Raw genomic sequence first — 21,264 nt, 5'->3', positions numbered from 1 at the left:
GCTTCGTTTATTGTAAGAGGGGCTGAATGAACCCACAGCTAAAGAACTACAACAGATGCTGCGGTTGGCATACCCCGATAACCTCTACCACCCCACGCTTAGAGACATGGTAAACATGAACACAATGAGATGTATTCTTCCTTATGTGCACTTTGGTCACGAACTTAAGTGCCCTTCGATAAAGGGATTTCTGCCACACGGCACATCTGTAGTGATTGTGGGGTGGGACTCATTCAAAAGTTCCCTGCGAGTGTGCCCGCCCTGCCACGCTTCCCTAATGGTAGTGGCCTGTGGCCTCACCACCGTGTATGTTGATGTGTGTCTCTCTCTCTTCTGTCTCTCTCTCTCTATATATCTATATATATATATATACATACACACACACACATATCTATCTATCTATCTATCTATCTATCTATCTATCTATATATATATATATATATATATATATATATATATACATATATATATATATATATACACACACACACACATATCGTATTAAGAGACCACATTTGCAAGAACATTCACTTTCCACTCAAGCTTCGGCGCACAGATCCCGTGGGGCAGGAGGGGTGCGGTGCTGCTGCTAGTATGTTTGCTGTGGGTCATGAGTGACATGAATGGGGGAGGGGCGGTGGCAGGTGGCACTCCCGCTGCGGAAGTTCCTGCTCACATTCCGGGTTTTAGCAGCAGCCACGGATTGGAAGGGGGGCCTTGGGGGTGCCCATCTCAGCCAATCAGCGCCGGCCCGCAGCACGTGGCGCCGAGGGCTCTTGCTGCTCCCTCCGCTCTACTTGTTATTAGTGTCCCGGAGCAACAGAGGTAGAGGGGTCCCTCAGCACCCTCACCGCCAGGCAGGACCCGCGCACAGCCCTAGGAGGGCCCCAGCCATGAGCAGCCCGTACCAGGAGGAGGCGCCCGAGAGGCCAGAGTGCAAAAGCAAGTCCCCTACGCTGCTCTCTTCCTACTGCATTGACAGCATACTGGGTCGCCGAAGTCCCTGCAAGATTAGGCTCCTGGGAGCCCAGCCCCTGGGGGGCACTCGAGCCGAGCTCGAGCAGAGCAGAGAAGGTGAGACTTGGGGGGTATCGGCGGGAGGATAACTCCAGGGGTCGCCTTCGGCCTCTGTCGGTCCCTGGGGAGCAAGTGATCCATCAATATTGGGATGTTAAGGCAATCTCTGCTCTCTCAAGGGACACGCTCACCCCTCGACACTGGGCTACTAAAATTCGGTCTCCTCTTTTAATATTGGGCTACTGGTGGACATCCTGCTCCCTCGATACTGGGCACCAGAGTTTCTGCTCTTCATAGGATTAACGTTTCGGTATTAACAGAAGTAATGTGATTTTGATTGAGATTATTGATGTTACTATAACAATTATTTTAATTGTTTCCATAAAAGACATGTTGCTTTCTTAGTAATAATAGTATTAACACTCGCCCGCCTAACGGGTATCATATAGTTGAGAGGAACGTTAATTTTTTGCTTACAAGAGTGGTCGAACCGCCCTTTTCTCTGTGGGATTTTGGATTTTTTTTTACAAATAGCTATGATTTGTAAGGTTCTCTTCCTCTGGTTTCAATTCAGAATACAAAAAAGAAGCTTGTTGACGCCTAGCAGAGAAATATAGATTAAAAGAGAACATTCTGTAATCCATGGTTGAAATCCTACGCATTCGTTCAAAATACCTGCGATAAGCGAGATAAACACATATATATATATATATATATATATATATATATATATATATATATATATATATATATATATATATATATAGATAGATATAGATATATATATATAGATAGATATATATAGATATAGATATATATATTTTTTTAAAGTTAAAACGTAAGAAAATTCTATGAAATATTGTATTTAATAGAAATAGTGTGATATATGTTAATACCATTGGTGTGCTTTGGGTTCAAGTTCAAGTTCAGGGATTTATATAGCGCACTACTAACTCACCCAGAGGGTCTCAAGGCGCTTGGGAGGGGGGGTTCTTTTTTTGTCGAATAGTACAAAGCAGCCAACGATACCAGTGGAGCGGGGAGGCAGGGAGCGACCGCTTCTGAAAGAGGACTTACTAGAGTGGATGTAACCTATATGTAAGACAGGAATCGGAGTTTTCTCAATCAGGTATGCTGGACAGGGTAAATTACAGTGGCCCAGGATTTTGCACTGAAAGAATACTTGTCTGATTCTGCGTTTAACTCCCTGGCACGGTATACCATGGTATCTCTACAGAGCGATATACTGAGCAGCATAGCATGTCTGTGGCGGCTGGCTGTATATTTGACTCGACCCATAACATGCCGTCGGTGTCGCTGCTTCTAAACATTGCAGCCGTGTTCAGCTTGAGTGTAAAGGGATCCCGTGGGCAGGCGTCTGTCAGAGTGCCCATAGTGAGGGGCCGCGGAGCTGACACCCTCCTCTCTTCGGAGAGGGCCCCAGCGCCGGGGAGAGCGACCCACGGCAGCCCAGCGCCGGGCATGTGCGCTCAACAGGTGCTGCTATGGGGCTCGAAGAGCTGCTGGAAAGGGTACATGCCATCAGCCCCAGTGCCCCATGCACGCCGCAGGCACATCAAACACGGGCAGCGCCACACAAAGCACTTCGACGAATACCCTTCTAAATATAGGGCAAGGTCACAGCGGCTGAATGTTTCATGCCGAAGGCTTGAGCGGGGCCTAGTCGGGCCGCTTTGAACACAGTTTGTCCTACCCGAGTGCTCGGCTTCAGCACAAGGGCACTCACCCCCGGGGGGGGGGGGGGAGTGAGCCCAAGCTAAGATCATCTCTTACTCCTGCGGGAGGGCGCACTGCCCAGCAGAGGACACAGGCAAGTAAAAGTGGGGAGCTCTTGCACACCCTCGGAGGTAGGGGTGCGTGCCACTGCCCCAGGAGAAGAGCGAGCCCTCAGCGGATGCCGCTTCCCGATGTACAATCATTTGTTAGCCCTCTCAGGGAGAGGTGCCCAGGTCACAGGCACAGCTGGAGATGGCTTCCGGCAGAAGACGGAGCTCCCTGTAAGATCACATGTTGCTGCTCGGTTCGCAGCCCCTCTGAACGAGACTGGGGACCCCCCAGGGCATCTGAAGTTCGAGCAAGCACCCGTCGAGGGGTTCCGCGCACCATGTCGCCTCTGGCAGTCCGAGGAGGGTCAGCCTCCGAGCAAGTGAGAGTTAAACCGAAGAGACTCGTTTCCCGCTGATCTGTTTGCTAGTTTGGGATGTTCTTGGGCTTAGAGGGGTCATGGGCGGTGGGGCAAGAGGGACCACCGCAGAGAGGCGTATAGACCGAGTGGACTATTTTGGAACTTGTACGAGCGACTTGACACTGTGATAAATGCACTCCCAAACCTACAAGAACTGATACCAGGTACTGGAACAAGTGAGACTACTACCACGACGCAACATAAACGCCCTTCCAGTCACCAGGGAGAGTCCTTTAGGTTCGGGTACCCATGGTGTGGGAACCCATCTCTAGGTCCCCCAAGCTTCTCTCTGTAGTGACCTGTGTTAGTCCACAGGGTCACAGGTTCAAATCCAAGCGGGTCCGCTCAGCCCTTCGTCTATCTGAGTTCGATCAAATGAGTACCACTGCCTTGGGTAACAATAAAAATCTGTCATTCAGGGTAAAATACCCTTGGGTGAAGGTGTGCTTTACAAATACATATGTCATGTTATATCTACTGGTGTAATCCCCGTTTACCTATTTTCATCCCACTCTAAGATTAGGACACTGTAGTGTTCTTGTAATACGCGTTTAAGTTGTTCCTTGGCATTTTGCTGTGTTTCTCCTGAAGTCCACTGTTGATTTTTCACACAAGCCCACCTCTCTCCCTCCCTATCCCTTTGCTCTCCGCAGGGTCTCCCACGAGTGGAAGCGCCGGGGCTGCTTTCGAGGCCGAACTGCACCTACCCCCCAAGCTGAGGCGCCTGTATGGGACAGGGCCCGGTGGGGGGCGGCTGCACCTGCAGCCTCTCCCCGATCTGGCCGGGCCTCGGCCCCCGCGGGAGCGGCCCGAGCGCCTGCTGCTGCTGGGGGAAGGCGGCTGGAAGATCAGCCAGGCCCCTCAGGTCAGCATCAGCCGGAGCAAGTCCTACCGCGAACACAGCGCGCCCTGCCAGCAGCCCGACCGCCAGGGAGCACCCGAGGGCCCGGGCGACGAAGACGACGACGATGAGATGGAAGACGACGACGACATGGACGAAGACGAGGGGGAGGCAAACAAACAGCCACCCCTGGGGCTCCCCGGCCCTGGCAGCATCCGGGCCCCTGCCCCACCAGAGCAGCCCGACGGCGACCTCTCCCCCAAGGAGGACCCCCTGCTGCACTCCTCGGACGGCGACGGCAAGGACTGCGAGGACAGCGTGTGCCTGTCCGCTGGCAGTGACTCCGAGGAGGGCATGCTTAAGAGGAAGCAGCGGCGCTATCGCACCACCTTCACCAGCTACCAGCTGGAGGAGCTGGAGAGGGCCTTCCAGAAGACGCACTACCCCGACGTCTTCACCAGGTGAGAAGGGTGTGGGGGCACCGGCACATGCAGAGGAGCACAAGGGTATCTACTGAGAGACGGGGGGAGACAGGGAGAGTCCTCTGGAGTAGGAGACTCTTCACCAGGTGAGAAGGGTGTGGGGGCACCGGCACATGCAGAGGAGCACAAGGGTATCTACTGAGAGACGGGGGGAGACAGGGAGAGTCCTCTGGAGTAGGAGACTCTTCACCAGTTAGAAGGGTGTGGGGGCACCGGCACATGCAGAGGAGCACAAGGGTATCCACTGAGAGACGGGGGGAGACAGGGGGAGTCCTCGGGAGTAGGAGACTCTTCACCAGGTGAGAAGGGTGTGGGGGCACCGGCACATGCAGAGGAGCACAGGGGTATCCACTGAGAGACGGGGGGAGACAGGGGGAGTCCTCGGGAGTAGGAGACATGCTCCCGGGACCTTTTCACCAGGTGAGAAGGGTGTGGGGGCACCGGCACATGCAGAGGAGCACAGGGTTATCCACTGAGAGACGGAGGGAGACAGGGAGAATCCTCTGGAGTAGGAGACTCTTCACCAGGTGAGAAGGGTGTGGGGGCACCGGCACATGCAGAGGAGCACATCCACTGAGAGACGGGGGGAGACAGGGAGAGTCCTCTGGAGTAGGAGACTCTTCACCAGGTGAGAAGGGTGTGGGGGCACCGGCACATGCAGAGGAGCACATCCACTGAGAGACGGGGGGAGACAGGGAGAGTCCTCTGGAGTAGGAGACTCTTCACCAGGTGAGAAGGGTGTGGGGGCACACCCACATGCAGAGGAGCACAGGGTTATCCACTGAGAGAGGGGGGAGACAGGGAGAGTCCTCTGGAGTAGGAGACATGCTCCCGGGACCTTTTCACCAGGTGAGAAGGGTGTGGGGGCACCGGCACATGCAGAGGAGCACAGGGTTATCCACTGAGAGACGGAGGGAGACAGGGAGAATCCTCTGGAGTAGGAGACTCTTTACCAGGTGAGAAGGGTGTGGGGGCACCGGCACATGCAGAGGAGCACAGGGTTATCCACTGAGAGACGGGGGGAGACAGGGAGAGTCCTCTGGAGTAGGAGACTCTTCACCAGGTGAGAAGGGTGTGGGGGCACCGGCACATGCAGAGGAGCACAGGGGTATCCACTGAGAGACGGGGGGAGACAGGGAGAGTCCTCTGGAGTAGGAGACTCTTTACCAGGTGAGAAGGGTGTGGGGGCACCGGCACATGCAGAGGAGCACAGGGGTATCCACTGAGAGACGGAGGGAGACAGGGAGAATCCTCTGGAGTAGGAGACTCTTTACCAGGTGAGAAGGGTGTGGGGGCACCGGCACATGCAGAGGAGCACAGGGTTATCCACTGAGAGACGGAGGGAGACAGGGAGAATCCTCTGGAGTAGGAGACTCTTTACCAGGTGAGAAGGGTGTGGGGGCACCGGCACATGCAGAGGAGCACAGGGTTATCCACTGAGAGAGGGGGGAGACAGGGAGAGTCCTCTGGAGTAGGAGACTCTTTACCAGGTGAGAAGGGTGTGGGGGCACCGGCACATGCAGAGGAGCACATCCACTGAGAGACGGGGGGAGACAGGGAGAGTCCTCTGGAGTAGGAGACTCTTCACCAGGTGAGAAGGGTGTGGGGGCACCGGCACATGCAGAGGAGCACATCCACTGAGAGACGGGGGGAGACAGGGAGAATCCTCTAGAGTAGGAGACTCTTCACCAGGTGAGAAGGGTGTGGGGGCACCGGCACATGCAGAGGAGCACAGGGGTATCCACTGAGAGACGGGGGGAGACAGGGAGAGTCCTCTGGAGTAGGAGACTCTTTACCAGGTGAGAAGGGTGTGGGGACACCGGCACATGCAGAGGAGCACAGGGGTATCCACTGAGAGACGGGGGGAGACAGGGAGAGTCCTCTGGAGTAGGAGACTCTTCACCAGGTGAGAAGGGTGTGGGGACACCGGCACATGCAGAGGAGCACAGGGGTATCCACTGAGAGACGGGGGGAGACAGGGAGAGTCCTCTGGAGTAGGAGACTCTTCACCAGGTGAGAAGGGTGTGGGGGCACCGGCACATGCAGAGGAGCACAGGGGTATCCACTGAGAGACGGGGGGAGACAGGGGGAGTCCTCGGGAGTAGGAGACATGCTCCCGGGACCTTTTCACCAGGTGAGAAGGGTGTGGGGGCACCGGCACATGCAGAGGAGCACAGGGGTATCCACTGAGAGACGGGGGGAGACAGGGAGAGTCCTCTGGAGTAGGAGACTCTTCACCAGGTGAGAAGGGTGTGGGGGCACCGGCACATGCAGAGGAGCACAGGGGTATCCACTGAGAGACGGGGGGAGACAGGGAGAGTCCTCTGGAGTAGGAGACTCTTCACCAGGTGAGAAGGGTGTGGGGGCACCGGCACATGCAGAGGAGCACATCCACTGAGAGACGGGGGGAGACAGGGAGAATCCTCTGGAGTAGGAGACTCTTCACCAGGTGAGAAGGGTGTGGGGGCACCGGCACATGCAGAGGAGCACATCCACTGAGAGACGGGGGGAGACAGGGAGAATCCTCTGGAGTAGGAGACTCTTCACCAGGTGAGAAGGGTGTGGGGGCACCGGCACATGCAGAGGAGCACATCCACTGAGAGACGGGGGGAGACAGGGAGAGTCCTCTGGAGTAGGAGACTCTTCACCAGGTGAGAAGGGTGTGGGGGCACCGGCACATGCAGAGGAGCACAGGGGTATCCACTGAGAGACGGGGGGAGACAGGGAGAGTCCTCTGGAGTAGGAGACTCTTCACCAGGTGAGAAGGGTGTGGGGGCACCGGCACATGCAGAGGAGCACAGGGGTATCCACTGAGAGACGGGGGGAGACAGGGAGAGTCCTCTGGAGTAGGAGACTCTTCACCAGGTGAGAAGGGTGTGGGGGCACCGGCACATGCAGAGGAGCACATCCACTGAGAGACGGGGGGAGACAGGGAGAGTCCTCTGGAGTAGGAGACATGCTCCCGGGACCTTTTCGCCAGGTGAGAAGGGTGTGGGGGCACCGGCACATGCAGAGGAGCACATCCACTGAGAGACGGGGGGAGACAGGGAGAGTCCTCTAGAGTAGGAGACTCTTCACCAGGTGAGAAGGGTGTGGGGGCACCGGCACATGCAGAGGAGCACAGGGGTATCCACTGAGAGACGGGGGGAGACAGGGAGAGTCCTCTGGAGTAGGAGACTCTTCACCAGGTGAGAAGGGTGTGGGGGCACCGGCACATGCAGAGGAGCACATCCACTGAGAGACGGGGGGAGACAGGGAGAGTCCTCTAGAGTAGGAGACTCTTCACCAGGTGAGAAGGGTGTGGGGGCACCGGCACATGCAGAGGAGCACAGGGGTATCCACTGAGAGACGGGGGGAGACAGGGAGAGTCCTCTGGAGTAGGAGACTCTTCACCAGGTGAGAAGGGTGTGGGGGCACCGGCACATGCAGAGGAGCACAGGGGTATCCACTGAGAGACGGGGGGAGACAGGGAGAGTCCTCTGGAGTAGGAGACATGCTCCCGGGACCTTTTCACCAGGTGAGAAGGGTGTGGGGACACCGGCACATGCAGAGGAGCACAGGGGTATTCACTGAGAGACGGGGGGAGACAGGGGGAGTCCTCTGGAGTAGGAGACATGCTCCCTGGACCTTTTCGCCAGGTGAGAAGGGTGTGGGGGCACCGGCACATGCAGAGGAGCACAGGGGTATCCACTGAGAGACGGGGGGAGACAGGGAGAATCCTCTAGAGTAGGAGACTCTTCACCAGGTGAGAAGGGTGTGGGGGCACCGGCACATGCAGAGGAGCACAGGGGTATCCACTGAGAGACGGGGGGAGACAGGGAGAGTCCTCTGGAGTAGGAGACTCTTCACCAGGTGAGAATGGTGTGGGGACACCGGCACATGCAGAGGAGCACAGGGGTATCCACTGAGAGACGGGGGGAGACAGGGAGAGTCCTCGGGAGTAGGAGACATGCTCCCGGGACCTTTTCACCAGGTGAGAAGGGTGTGGGGGCACCGGCACATGCAGAGGAGCACAAGGGTATCTACTGAGAGACGGGGGGAGACAGGGAGAGTCCTCTGGAGTAGGAGACTCTTCACCAGGTGAGAAGGGTGTGGGGGCACCGGCACATGCAGAGGAGCACATCCACTGAGAGACGGGGGGAGACAGGGAGAGTCCTCTGGAGTAGGAGACTCTTCACCAGGTGAGAAGGGTGTGGGGGCACCGGCACATGCAGAGGAGCACATCCACTGAGAGACGGGGGGAGACAGGGAGAGTCCTCTGGAGTAGGAGACTCTTCACCAGGTGAGAAGGGTGTGGGGGCACCGGCACATGCAGAGGAGCACAGGGGTATCCACTGAGGGACGGGGGGAGACAGGGAGAATCCTCTAGAGTAGGAGACTCTTCACCAGGTGAGAAGGGTGTGGGGGCACCGGCACATGCAGAGGAGCACAGGGGTATCCACTGAGAGACGGGGGGAGACAGGGGGAGTCCTCTGGAGTAGGAGACATGCTCCCGGGACCTTTTCGCCAGGTGAGAAGGGTGTGGGGGCACCGGCACATGCAGAGGAGCACAGGGGTATTCACTGAGAGACGGGGGGAGACAGGGGGAGTCCTCTGGAGTAGGAGACATGCTCCCGGGACCTTTTCGCCAGGTGAGAGATGCCACATGGAGTAAAGGGCTTCCGAGATGGCGCACTGGGACAGGGCGAAGAGCTAGGTGCGGATGGGCCTTTTAGAAGACACTCTAGCCCTAATGGCTCAACCGGGTGAGTGGGAGGCAGGTGGGGAACTGGGACATCCACTGGGAGGCGCGTTGAAGAGCTAGGACGGGCCTTCCAGGAGCCACACTACTCGAACGCTTCACCAGGGCACGGGGGCACCAACAGAAGGTCTGGCGAAGAGATAGAGACTAGAGAGCCCTACGGAAAGACACTCTGCTAGGGCCTCTGCACCGGAGAGGGGCATCCGCAGGGCCAAGGGTATATGGGCCACACACAGAGGGGGTATGGAAACAGGGCTGGGCACGGGGGCATCCATTGAGGGACGGAGAGAAGAGTTAGGTACGGCCTTCCAGAAGAGACACTCTCTGGAGCTCTTGACAGACGAGAGGCACTGGTAGGTCAACAGGGGGACAAGTGAGAAGCTAGAAAGGGTCGCCAGAACAGGCCATACCGCAAGGACGTCAGCAGTTAGGAGCCGCGTGTAGGCACGAGGGGAGGGGCGTTTGTGGAGGTTCAGGCTTTGGCCAGGAGTGTGGGGCGAGCACAGGAGATGTTTTTTAAAAAATTAAGAGAGTTTCGAGATAAGGCGGTGAGAAGATAGAAAAGTGGAAATTGGGAAAGAAATGTAGGAAATAGCCGAAAAGAGTCAGGGGCCACGGTTACGAATGAGAAAATTAGATACTAATGAAGCTATTAGTAAAACTAAAATGTAGGAACAAGGTGCATAAGTTGCAGCGCGCTGAGAATTTTGAAATCAAGGAAACTGAGGAGCAGGGTGTTGGCATGATGGTTAACACTAGAGAACACGGCCACGGCACGCCAGGTGGCACATTAATTCTAAATGCCACCAAAAAGTAAAGAGGCGGCTGTTTACAGGCACATTATTTCTATATCCCCCTTCCTTCAGTGACAACAGGCTAGACCCCCCCCCCCTATAATCTTGGTCATTAGGCTGTCAACTAATGTGCAGGTTGTGCTGCTTGCCACTGTGAGCGAGGCGCGGCGAGGCACCGCGGGATGGGGGCCTTTGCCGGGGAAAGTGAGCGCAGAATGGCTAGCCGACAGGGGGCAGGTAGTGCTTTCCAGGTCATCGGTCTGTTTTTGTATGCGCGGCCGTGATCTCCTCACCTCAAATTCATGTCATCGTCACCCGGCCTGCCGAGTATCAATTACAGCTCCCAGTGCGAGTGGAACCCTGCCCTAGAACCGATAGAAATGAAGCTGGGCTGGGGGAGCTAAGTGTAAACCCCCACAGAAAAGGATCCGTTCTTAAAAGCCATAAACTCGTTTGAGAGAGGAACATGTCAACACTGTCAGGATACGGCACCTTCGCTTCTCAGATCCAGATGCTGCCTGCGCAGTGCGACACTGGCTGGGAGGGGCGGGGGGGGGGGGGGGGGTGTTAGAGTGCCTGGATAAAGTCAACTCGCAGCAAGGGGTCTTCTACACGGTGCAACTTTGCATTTTTGAATTTGGTCTTCTACACGGTGCCTGGTCTCTGTACTGCATCTCGCGAGGCAACAAGCTGCATGAAGGTCAGAGGTGCGAATCCGATTCTTATGGGGGGGGGGCTACGTACTCCCAAAATAGAGGGCACCGTCGCCGACGGCGGGAAGACAGCCAACGAACTGTACCATGCACAGTCTGAAAGGCAAACGGCTGTTTGCACAACGACCGTTTCATAGACATTGATGTTTGGGCCCAAAAGGCTTCTTTTATGCTCAATTGTCCACATGTAATAGTAGGGCCTTTGGCATTACATTTGGACATCTTTGTTGATATTGATGTTTGCCTCTGCAGGGAGGAGTTGGCTATGCGGCTGGACCTGACGGAAGCGCGAGTGCAGGTAAGCAACCTGGGAGAGAGGCTGTGCGGGGGGAGCCGCAAGAGAGTGCTGCACGGCAGCGTGAGCGCCACTGTGACTCCGTGAGCTGTGCTGCAGCGTGCAGTGCGCGTGTGCCGCAGTGTAAGTGGTTGAGGGGCTCTTGTGCCCAGTGTAAGTGCTGCCGTCAGTTCAGGGGCTCTTTGAAGGCTGGTTCCAGTGAGTGCGCCCAGTGTAAGTGCTGCCGTCAGTTGAGGGGCTCCTGTGCCCAGTGTATGTGCTGCCGTCCTTGAGGGGCTCCTGTGCCCAGTGTATGTGCTGCCGTCAGTTGAGGGGCTCCTGTGCCCAGTGTATGTGCTGCCGTCAGTTGAGGGGCTCCTGTGCCCAGTGTAAGTGCTGCCGTCAGTTGAGGGGTTCCTGTGCCCAGTGTAAGTGCCGTCGTCAGTTGAGGGGCTCCTGTGCCCAGTGTAAGTGCTGCCGTCAGTTGAGGGGTTCCTGTGCCCAGTGTAAGTGCCGCCGTGAGGGGCAACTGTGCCCAGTGTAAGTACCGCCGTCAGTTGAGGGGCTCCTGTGCCCAGTGTAAGTGCTGCCGTCAGTTGAGGGGCTCCTGTGCCCAGCGTAAGTGCTGCCGTCAGTTAAGGGGCTCTTGTGCCCAGTGTAAGTGCTGCCGTCAGTTGAGGGGCTCCTGTGCCCAGTGTAAATGCTGCCGTCAGTTGAGGGGCTCTTTGATGGCTGGTCCCGCGGGTCGCCTGTGCCTAGAAGCATGCCCTAGGAGCAGGCCCTGCGCACCGCGGTGGGTTTGATTGACAGCTCCTACAACACCGGATGCCCCCAGAACCCCGCAGAGAGTGACTATATTCCAAGAAAGGCGACAGCTTAGAACGACTGTACCTAGTAATCTCATCTCAGACGGACTGAGCAAAGAGAAGATACGAGGTTAACGCCAAGGGGTAAAAGAAGCCTCTTCTGGGCTGCGCTAGTTCTGCAGAACAGTGAAAGCAAGGCTGCTTCAGAAAGCAGTGCTTCCTGTGCCAGACTGAACGGACAGTGCGGCAGGTGGAACAAACAGCCCCCCTTCCCTCACACCCCGGCCCCAGAGAGAGAACCAGGACAAAAGTCAGCGGTAGCATTTTCCTTTTAATTGAAGTGATGGAGGAAATTGAGCTTACTGTTTAAACAAATCTGTCTGCTCGAAGCAGGTATTTGCGCGATTAAGGCTCCAATGGGCTCCATAAAAAGCCACTTAGTGCAAGAGCAAATATGGCCAGGCGGGGGGCTCCCCCCCACCGAAAGTGTGTGCAGGATCCTGACTGGGGAGGACCCTAATAAGGTGTATGCAGGGCCCATCCAGGGACCCCACCCGGCCCAGTGGCAAACAGAGAACAGATGTCCCTGGCCCGAAAAGCACTTTACAGTAACAATCCGCCGCTGATAAAAGCACAATAAATTCCATATGGCTCATTTAATACACAACAGCCCCTGGCATCAGCTGGGCGGCGGGGGGGGGCGTCCCCTCTGTTGACACATCGTTCCATTGTCAGACAGAGATGTGACAGCGAAACTAGGGGAGCAAAGTCGTGGGAAAGTTAAATAACTTTTCCTGAGAGGCGGCCGTGCCAGGCTGAACAGACTGCAGGCATCTCCCGAGCTGGAATGAAATGTTGTGTACTATTATTGGACGTTCTCTCTTTCTGTGTGTGCTAGGAGGGCAGAGAGGGGGTCGGGGCCTTTAATTAGACACTGCACCCCCCCCCCCCCCCACTGGCCGCCAGAGCCCGGCCTTCTTCTTAACTTAAGGCCCGTGTATCAAAGGGCTGGACCCAATCTCTGTCTATGGGGAAAGCGTTAGTACCTAATGATAATATTTCATTCCGCGTGTGCAATTATTAGTTATAATAATGTGTATTAGGGTTTTCTTCGACCTTAAACCCAATTGCTAAGTACAGCTCATTAAAAGCTATATATATATATATATATATATATATATATATATATATATATATATATATATATATATATATATATATATATATATATATATATATGTATATCGTTTTTTCGTTGTACATACATCGGCATTAAAAGAGCGGACGGGTACAGGCTTACCCTTCACGGTGAGTGCGGGCGGTTTCTTATATTTCATTATTTTTTACTCGTATTTTATACGCATCTAAAGGGCCAATGCTTGCAATGTTTAATACAAAGCCCTAAACACAATTCAAACAATACAATACAGATAGTAAAAAAACAAAATCTGTATGGAAAAATGTTTTAGTGGATTAGTTAGTGGGGACAGCGTAGAGTACACTGAAGCTTCTTCGGTTTAGGACCTGGCACACTGGGTGCAGATGCCACCAGCAGCCTAGGGGGAAACCCCAAACACCCACCTGGCACACTATTTCCACTACATGTTGAACACCTGACACCTATACTTATCTCGTTACCTATGTCCGCTGTATACCGTTATGTTTTCAACACTAGAGAAACATTTTCTAAGAAAAAGTGCCTGGTGAATTCTGAATTTCTTTTTCATGAAGGCTGATCAGCCTCAGATGTGCAATCTACTGAGGTAAAAAATGGAGAGTTATTCCACGTCTTGTAAAAACTGCTGCACTCCTCAGGGATCGTATTTCATTATGGCCGCGGGATCACGGAAGGTAGAAGGGGAACACCTCGGATTTTTTAGGACCTTACAGATGGCAAGCCAATGGGACTTCCGGTCAGGCCCTTCTGAAAACTTCGTTGAACTCAAAGCGGCAAAAAAAACAGAACTGTTATTTGAGAGTGTAGGCACTTGATTCACCTGTTCTGCTCGGCGCTTTGAAAATGCGTGTATCTGACAGGAGTGTAAATATTTTGATTACGAAAATAAATATTGCGTTATTTTTACCTACCATGATGCCATTAAAACTCACAGGACGACAGCGCAGATGACATTACTCTGTGCATATTTTCGAATAAATGTACCAGCATGTTTGCTACCCGATGGTATTTGAGAAGAGAAAGAAATATTTATTTTGACCAGAATGGTTTTAAACAGCTGTTTTTTTCATTGAAAGGAAATACAAATAACATTTAAAAAAGGTTCTCCTTGTGCAAATTCCCCCGATAGAAACCTAACTATTATCATCTACACAGATCTAAGATCCATAAAATACAGGGGAAATAATAGGGTTTTAAGCAATGAGTACTAAACAGCCTGGAGGAAACTCTGGCTTATTAAAAAAAAAAGCCAGAGCGCCCCCAGCACTGCTTGTGTAGCGCAGGGCTGGGGTCGCCCTGTCTAGATGGATTCGTTGAGCACCCGGGGAGACTGGGCCGCGGGCCTGAAGGTCGCGCACCGCTCCCTCCAAGCACCCTACTGTCGGCTCGATCCTCAGCAGCCTGAGCCTGCTGGAGCACTGCCTGTCTGGGCCAGGGTCTGAGCAGCTGTCCTCGCCCCCAGGGTGGGCGACCCCTCACATTGCTTCCGTCGCTGTCGGCACCCACATAGGATGGCTGCGCGAGGGGGCCTGTAACTTAGGCTGGCTGCAGGGGGCATGTGCATGACAGGTATCTATGGTTTTATCCCAGTCACTTTTTTTTATATAGTAGTCTATGTGTCACTGGCGAAAAATCAACTCCGACACACGAGTGAATACCCAGGGCTCGTATAGTGGGGCTGATTTCATACAGATACTTCCTGAGGCCGAGATGTCCCCAGACTCCCAGGAAGGGCAATGGATGGGGTTTAATGAATGACCAGACAACCACAAGAAACTGGAGAGGAATAATCGACGGCAGTCCGGACATCAATGAGCGCCACTTCCTGGGTTGTTGTGGAGACTTCCGCTTGCCTCGGTGTTTAGGATGTGCTGGCTTTGCAGGTCGAAGGGTTGCTGACTCGTGCCCGTGCAACGGCTCCAATTGGGAAGGGCTGCTCGTTTAGCACAGTTGCAAAGGCTGGTTATGGGTGGTGTATTTTGGGAGTGTGCTTGCTTTGGGGTGCACCTTTTTAAGTGCTGGGACTAAATGCTGGCAGAGCTGTACTTTGGAACCACACCGCTTGAATGTCGGGAGCTGCTTATTTGTGAGGCTGGTTGTATGGCATGTACTTGGCTGGGGTCCCCACATCTGCAGAGTACCTCGTTATTGCCTGGGACTTGGTTTGTGGCGCCCATCCTTTTGAAAGCAAGGCCGGTTACTGGGTTGTTGTGTGCACTAACCCTCTATTTCTCTCTCAGGTCTGGTTCCAGAATCGCCGTGCCAAGTGGAGGAAGCGAGAGAAAGCGGGGGCTACGCCGCATCCGCAGGGACTGCCCTTCCCGGGGCCACTCTCTGGCGCACACCCCCTCAGCCCCTACCTGGACGCCGGCCCCTTCCAGAGCCACCACCCAGCGCTGGACTCTGCGTGGAGCACCGCCTTCCCCGGTCTGCCCCAGGGCCCCGCGGGCCTGGGTCCCGGCACCGCCCCCCTGGGCCTCAGCACCTTCCTGGGGGCAGCTGTCTTCCGGCACCCAGCCTTCATCAGTCCCGCTTTCGGCAGGTAGGTCTCCGGCCTCAAAATTGGGGGACAGAGAGTGTGTTGGAAACTGTTATCAGAGGCAGGGGGCTACACGCAAACTGCACACCGAGACACTCAGACCCAGGCAGAAGGTGCAGCTTTTGCAGGAAAGCCAGAAGCCCAAGGGAAGATAGACAGATACCTTACTGAGAGCGCATGCGCAGCCAGACCAAAACCGTCATGGGGGCTCCCTTTCGGTGAACAAATTAGGATTAAATATAACTGAAGCTCAATAGGAGAGCTGCCAGTATTTGCAGCATTTGGGGGTTTTAACAACTGGTTACCCAAGTTAGAGGACATTTCTTTCACGTCTACTTTTTGTGGGCATTTTTATAGCGCAAAATGTATTACAGACCTTCTCATGAGTTGCATTACCCAAGGGTTCATTTACACATTTTTTAAAGTCACGGTGTGCTTAAGTGAGTTGCCCATAGTAACAGGGTGCAGAGAACGCCGGAACGGGAACAGGATTCCCCAGTTCCAAAGTTGGCTGCTCTCACATTGAAATGATTGTCTATCGCTGCTTTTATGTAACCAGCGTTTTCCACCACTTGGTTCGCTGACTATAATGTATAATACGCAATGTCCAAGACCGGTTTGGATGCTATCCGGCTCTGGTTGTAATTACACAGTTCGAACTCGCCCTATGCTTTCCGAATTGCTGGCACCAAATCATGTTGAAACTCGGTCCGATAAAGTAGTGGAAATAGTCATTGCAAAACTTAGAGGTACCGAGCTCCCACAAACAGGGGCCTGGTGCCAGACCCACATATCCCAGAAGATCAAACTGTTGGAAAGAACCTGCCATTTAAAGAAACCTGGGTACTTTTAGCTCCGGGGGTGACCATTCAGAGTAAGTTATTGCTGATGCTCGAGAAAGTTGGGAAGGCTCAATGTAATCTCGCTTCCTATAGTAGCGTGTTTCCGCGTCCAGTGACCCCAATCGCGCCTCTGCCTATTTTGTTGTTTTCCTCCGGCTAACAGTTAGCAGGAAACCAAAGGGCTTTTAAAACATATTCTAAACAGCATCCTCTGACAAACAGAAATATTGAGTGTATGCCACTGAACATGGCCAATGGCAGATTGTGTGTGTCTACATACATACATACACACACCTTACCACGCCCAATAAATGAAAAGGATAGAAACGGTAACTCGGCCCTTATGAAGGCAGCAGTGACGTCAGGCTCTGGCTGCTAGGGATGAATTCTAGTTTCTCTCTTCTCCCCCTTTTACGGCCTGCCATCAGCTTGGAAGGTGAACGTAGACGCTTCATAGACCACGGCTGCAGTAAGGGCCATAGCTTCGGGAAGCAAACCCTGGAGAGCCCGCCAGTGGAGTTTCCAAGCATGGAGAGGCGAGTCGAGTCGGAAGCTGGCCAGCTCGCGATCAGTTCTGTATGAAGAGAAAGTGCCCCTCCCCAGGGAGGGGCTGGGGCCTGCTATGTGCGGAGCGAACAGGAGGCGGTTTCAAGCAGACAGACAGACAGACAGACTCTGAGGTGCTGTGTGGAGTCAGGCCTGACACAGCAGCTCCAGGGGCTTAGGCATTGAGACTCTTTTGGTCCTGCTTGGAAGTAAGTCCGCACAAGGAATATGTCCGGGGTTCCCTGCAGTGGGGCAGTAGGGGTGAAGATCAGGTAGCGCCCCGCCCTGGGCCTACCCAGCACTGCTTGGACCCACGCATTTGGCGGCCTGCGGCCTCGCGGAGGCGGCGCTGATGGATGCAATGCTGACGCATCCGTCTTCGCCGCATTTGGCTGGGGGGCTCCGACAGGAAGAATGTCACGGACAGAGCCTGCGGGCATACAGTCACTCTCGAGGCCTGCCCCATATCCTCATATGAGGCTACAATATTGAGGGAGTGAAAGGGTTCTGACAGCGATCTGGGCGGGCAACCAGGACATCAGTGACGATAGCGAGCACCAGGAGGAATGCAGCCCAAGGCCTCAAATTGTCCCTTTTCAGAAAGCAGTGCCTAAGACCAGCTCCGGCAGGAAGACCCAAAGTGGGGAATAGCACTGCGTGTTAAGCAGGTGGACAGGAGCCCACAAGACAGTAAGCAGTGTAACAAGTTGATGGAGTGCAGAATAGAATGATCTTTAGCTCGCCTTCCTGCGGCTGGCACAGCATGAGTATAGATGCAGTTTGAAAGAAACACTTTTTCCCCATTTTCAGGAGTTTTACATAGTGCGAACTACACCCGAAGGTATCAGAGCATCATAAGCACCAGTTGCAGTTACAGACTGCTCTAGCCGTTAGGCCACATCTCCCCACTCCCCCAAGCAAGTAAAACTTCACAAGTTTGCAATTTCGAAGTAGAAAGCACATGCAAAAAATAACAGGAAAGTCCCGATTCCACTTATTGAGCTCAGTTGAAAAGTCTATATTTACAATGTTTACTCTATAGCGACCACACTGGAAGAAGCCCATGAGCAGCGGGTTTAAATTAACAAAATAATTCCTTTCGGTGGTCTTTTAAAATCAAACAAGAAAGTGTGTACATTTTCCAAACATAAATCCACAATCTTCTCAGGCACATGCTGACTGCATCATGCAAACAACAACAAAATACAAGCAGTCTAATGAATGTACTTATAAAAATCGTATCCGCTGCATCACTTCTTTATTGTTTTTAAATCGTTATTCTGACTTTTCCTTTCCTTCACTCTTTATAATGAAAATAAACTTAAAAATGGCGACATGTATGTGCACTCAACGGAACACTGTGACATGTTAAAATATTTGACAAACTGATTGTCGTATTTTGTCTGCCCGTATTCTGAAAACAAAAACACCACTGCTACTTTTTAGTCTTCATTGCCTATCATGGGGTTTCATTGTACCGTCTCAATTTCGAATACACCGATACAGTGCTTTTATTGTATGTCGTGAAACCGCACAAGTTTTGGAAACTACACTGCACTAAGAACTAGAAAACTGCCGAGCTATATCCCCATAGATTCTTCTATAAAAAAAAAACTTTCATTAGCTTGTCATGTATTTGAGTGTTTTGTGTTTATTCATTAAAGCAGATAATTTGAACATTTGTAAAATTTGGCGTGATAAGAAAGTAATTAATCCTTCCGAAGATGTGAAGAATCATGTGTTCCCTTTTAATTGATTTCCCATCAATAATTAGTTGTTTATGCATTTATTAGCAATTTGTAATGAATGCCTTGATAGCCCCTACGTAACAATGTAGTGTGAGTCGAATTAAGCAATGGTTCCGTGTGTCGTGTTCTCATGATTTAGAGACTATCGCAGTCACCTGCTTAGGCCAGTGTGAGGGCGCTTACTGCATGAATCCCAGTGCTCCAACGAAGATGCTGGGCCACGTTCCGACCTCAGAGCTCTGTGCAGTTCGCGCCCCGCTGCTCCCTGTGCCTCACTCACCCTGTCGTCTTCTTGCAGGCTCTTCTCCACCATGGGACCCCTCACCAGCGCCTCCACCGCCGCCGCCCTGCTGCGACAGCCTGGCCCCCCCTTGGAGAGTCCGGGGCCAGGGGCCTTGGGAGAGCCCCCAACGGCGGCCGCAGACCGGAGGGCGTCCAGCATCGCCGCCCTGAGGCTGAAGGCCAAGGAGCACGCCGCCCAGCTCACACAGCTCAGCCCCCTGCCTGGGCCCGGCGCCGGGAAGGAGGTGTGTTAGAGACTGACCCGGGACGAACCAGAGACCAAACAGGAAATGCACAAACAGCGCACAGAAAGGCAAGCCCTGCGGGAGGACACCGAGCGCGGACAAGCAGCTTCACTTCAGCGATCACACGGACAGTGGCGAGGCCGTCGGGACTGCCAGCCCATAGCTGCTACTTTTAGGAAACAATCTCTGCCCAGCCTCATTAATAGCATCCTCATGAGTAGAAAAAAAACTTACAAAGTATATTTTTAAATTATTTGCACAATGATGTCAAATGTTTTTTTTGAGGCGGCGATTAGCCCAGAACATCACTTTTTTTGGCTGAAGTGCTCATTCCTCCTCTCCCTGATTTTGTTTCAGTTTACGAATGTTCGCCTTGCTGGTAGGTATGCTATGTTGATCCTCCGGGAGCCCCAGATGGTATTTTTACATTTTTGATTCAGCAAGTTGCATATCGTCTGGGGCAAAGGGGCGTTGTCGCTCGCAGGAGGGAGAGTTCCGTTGAGGCTATAAGGTAACCAATGGACTTAAAGCAAAGCGTGTACCTTGTTTTTTAAAGTTATTTTTACTACCTTCTTTGTCAATAGACCAACCAAGGTTTTTATATCAAACCAAAGGGAAATTACACGGCTAGAATATGGACTGTTCGAGTCAATAAACTGTGATAGTTTAACTATGTAAATACTGTTGTTGTAAAGAACAGAGCTTTGTATATTTGAAATGTTTAAAAAAAAGATTGCACTCTGTGTAGCGTTGTAAACCTGTCTCCTGTATCACCCGCTGTGTTGTAGATATCATAGTTACCCTAGCAAAACATATTTATGTACAAAGAAACGCCGATTAATTTAATTTATTAACTGTAGACGTTTTTAACCCTTCACAAAAGCAGCATCACATCGTATTTTTGTGAGTTTATTGTTAACACTTCTCCTGACGTTCAGGTGAAGAGGTGCCCTTCTGAAAATAAAATAAAAACCAAACAAACAAAACACAATTTAACAAGAAAAGCGTCGACTGGTCAATTCCAAGAGTTGTTACGCCAAAGGAAGAAATGTGAGTGTTTATATACTGTAAAACAACCCGGTTCACACCAGCAATGTGATGCATAGCGGAAGGAGCCTGGCGTACGGACAAGAAATTCTGAAATGCGCAGTAAACTGCTACCTAACATATAATATTCTACAGAGCTTTAAGTGACTAGTATTACCCTAACTAAACGACACTAGATTATTCATCCACCACAGAGAGATGAAAGTCCGAAAGAGAGCTCCGTGACTTTCGTATGTTTAACCTGCAGGGTCCCAACTCCCAACCCACAGAAGCAGCAGGGACACGGACCACCTGGTCTGCCGTACTAGTTTGAGCAAGCTGCCCTTCTTCAACGTGCTGTGCATGAAGGAGGGACTCCTGTCTCGTGTATGCTTTTGAAAGGGTGGCAAGTACAGCAATTCAACAGTTCGTTTGTTTTTGCTAATAAAATTGTGCCTCCATAGAAAATGAATGGCCGGTCTGCATTTCGAGACAGGGGATGAACCGTCCATCATTCGGGTTTCAACGCACCATTTCGTGTTCGCTACTGCTGCTGCTTCATGATCATTCCAAGCATCTCCAAGTGTGTCCAAGGTCAAGGGTTGCGCAGTCCGCGTGCGCAAGAGACCCGCGATCCACCTGTCAGCATACACTGCGCTGCCCGTGAACGGCTGGCAGCGCACCCCGCCAGATGCAGCCCCAGGGCCCTGTTGTCCGTGCCGCAGGGTTCGAGGACGCACAGCGACCACCCTCAGTATTTTGGCAGAGGAGTGTGTGGGTTCGGAGGGGGGGTGGGGGGGTGGCTGTGGACCAAGCACAGGGCTCCCGAGTCCTCGGCTGCAACTCGCAAGGTTAACGTGCGCATTGGAAATGAAAGCGCAGCACACTACACATGAGACTAAAACTAACACTACCCGCTCAAAAACCAAACCGCTCACAATGGCTGTTTGCTCGTACTCTTCAGAAGTAACTCGATAAGTATTAA

At 52.8% G+C, this 21,264-nt stretch overlaps 1 protein-coding gene across 1 annotated transcript; it reads left to right on the top strand.

The window, feature by feature from the left end:
- The first annotated feature begins 820 nt into the window (after positions 1–820).
- ARX (aristaless related homeobox) lies at positions 821–20,234 on the top strand. Its single transcript, XM_086933360.1, has 5 exons — positions 821–1,074; positions 3,877–4,525; positions 11,047–11,092; positions 15,292–15,593; positions 19,025–20,234. Exons 1-5 carry the CDS (start codon positions 894–896, stop codon positions 19,260–19,262), a joined length of 1,416 nt encoding a protein of 471 aa, XP_086789486.1. The 5' UTR covers positions 821–893; the 3' UTR covers positions 19,263–20,234.
- Positions 20,235–21,264: the final 1,030 nt, after the last annotated feature.

The sequence above is a fragment of the Lissotriton vulgaris genome, chromosome 8, assembly GCF_964263255.1.
Source record: "Lissotriton vulgaris chromosome 8, aLisVul1.2, whole genome shotgun sequence".
Lineage (NCBI taxonomy): Eukaryota > Metazoa > Chordata > Amphibia > Caudata > Salamandridae > Lissotriton > Lissotriton vulgaris.
The sequence above is the reverse complement of the archived record's forward strand: the minus strand, read 5'-3'. Positions and strand labels throughout refer to the sequence as shown.

Excerpts from the sequence above, each read along its gene's own strand:
- ARX (XM_086933360.1), top strand. The coding sequence starts at position 894 with ATGAGCAGCCCGTACCAGGAGGAGGCGCCCGAGAGGCCAGAGTGCAAA. Across the intron at positions 1,075-3,876 it reads GCTCGAGCAGAGCAGAGAAG|GGTCTCCCACGAGTGGAAGC; the intron begins GTGAGACTTGGG and ends TGCTCTCCGCAG. Across the intron at positions 11,093-15,291 it reads TGACGGAAGCGCGAGTGCAG|GTCTGGTTCCAGAATCGCCG; the intron begins GTAAGCAACCTG and ends TTTCTCTCTCAG.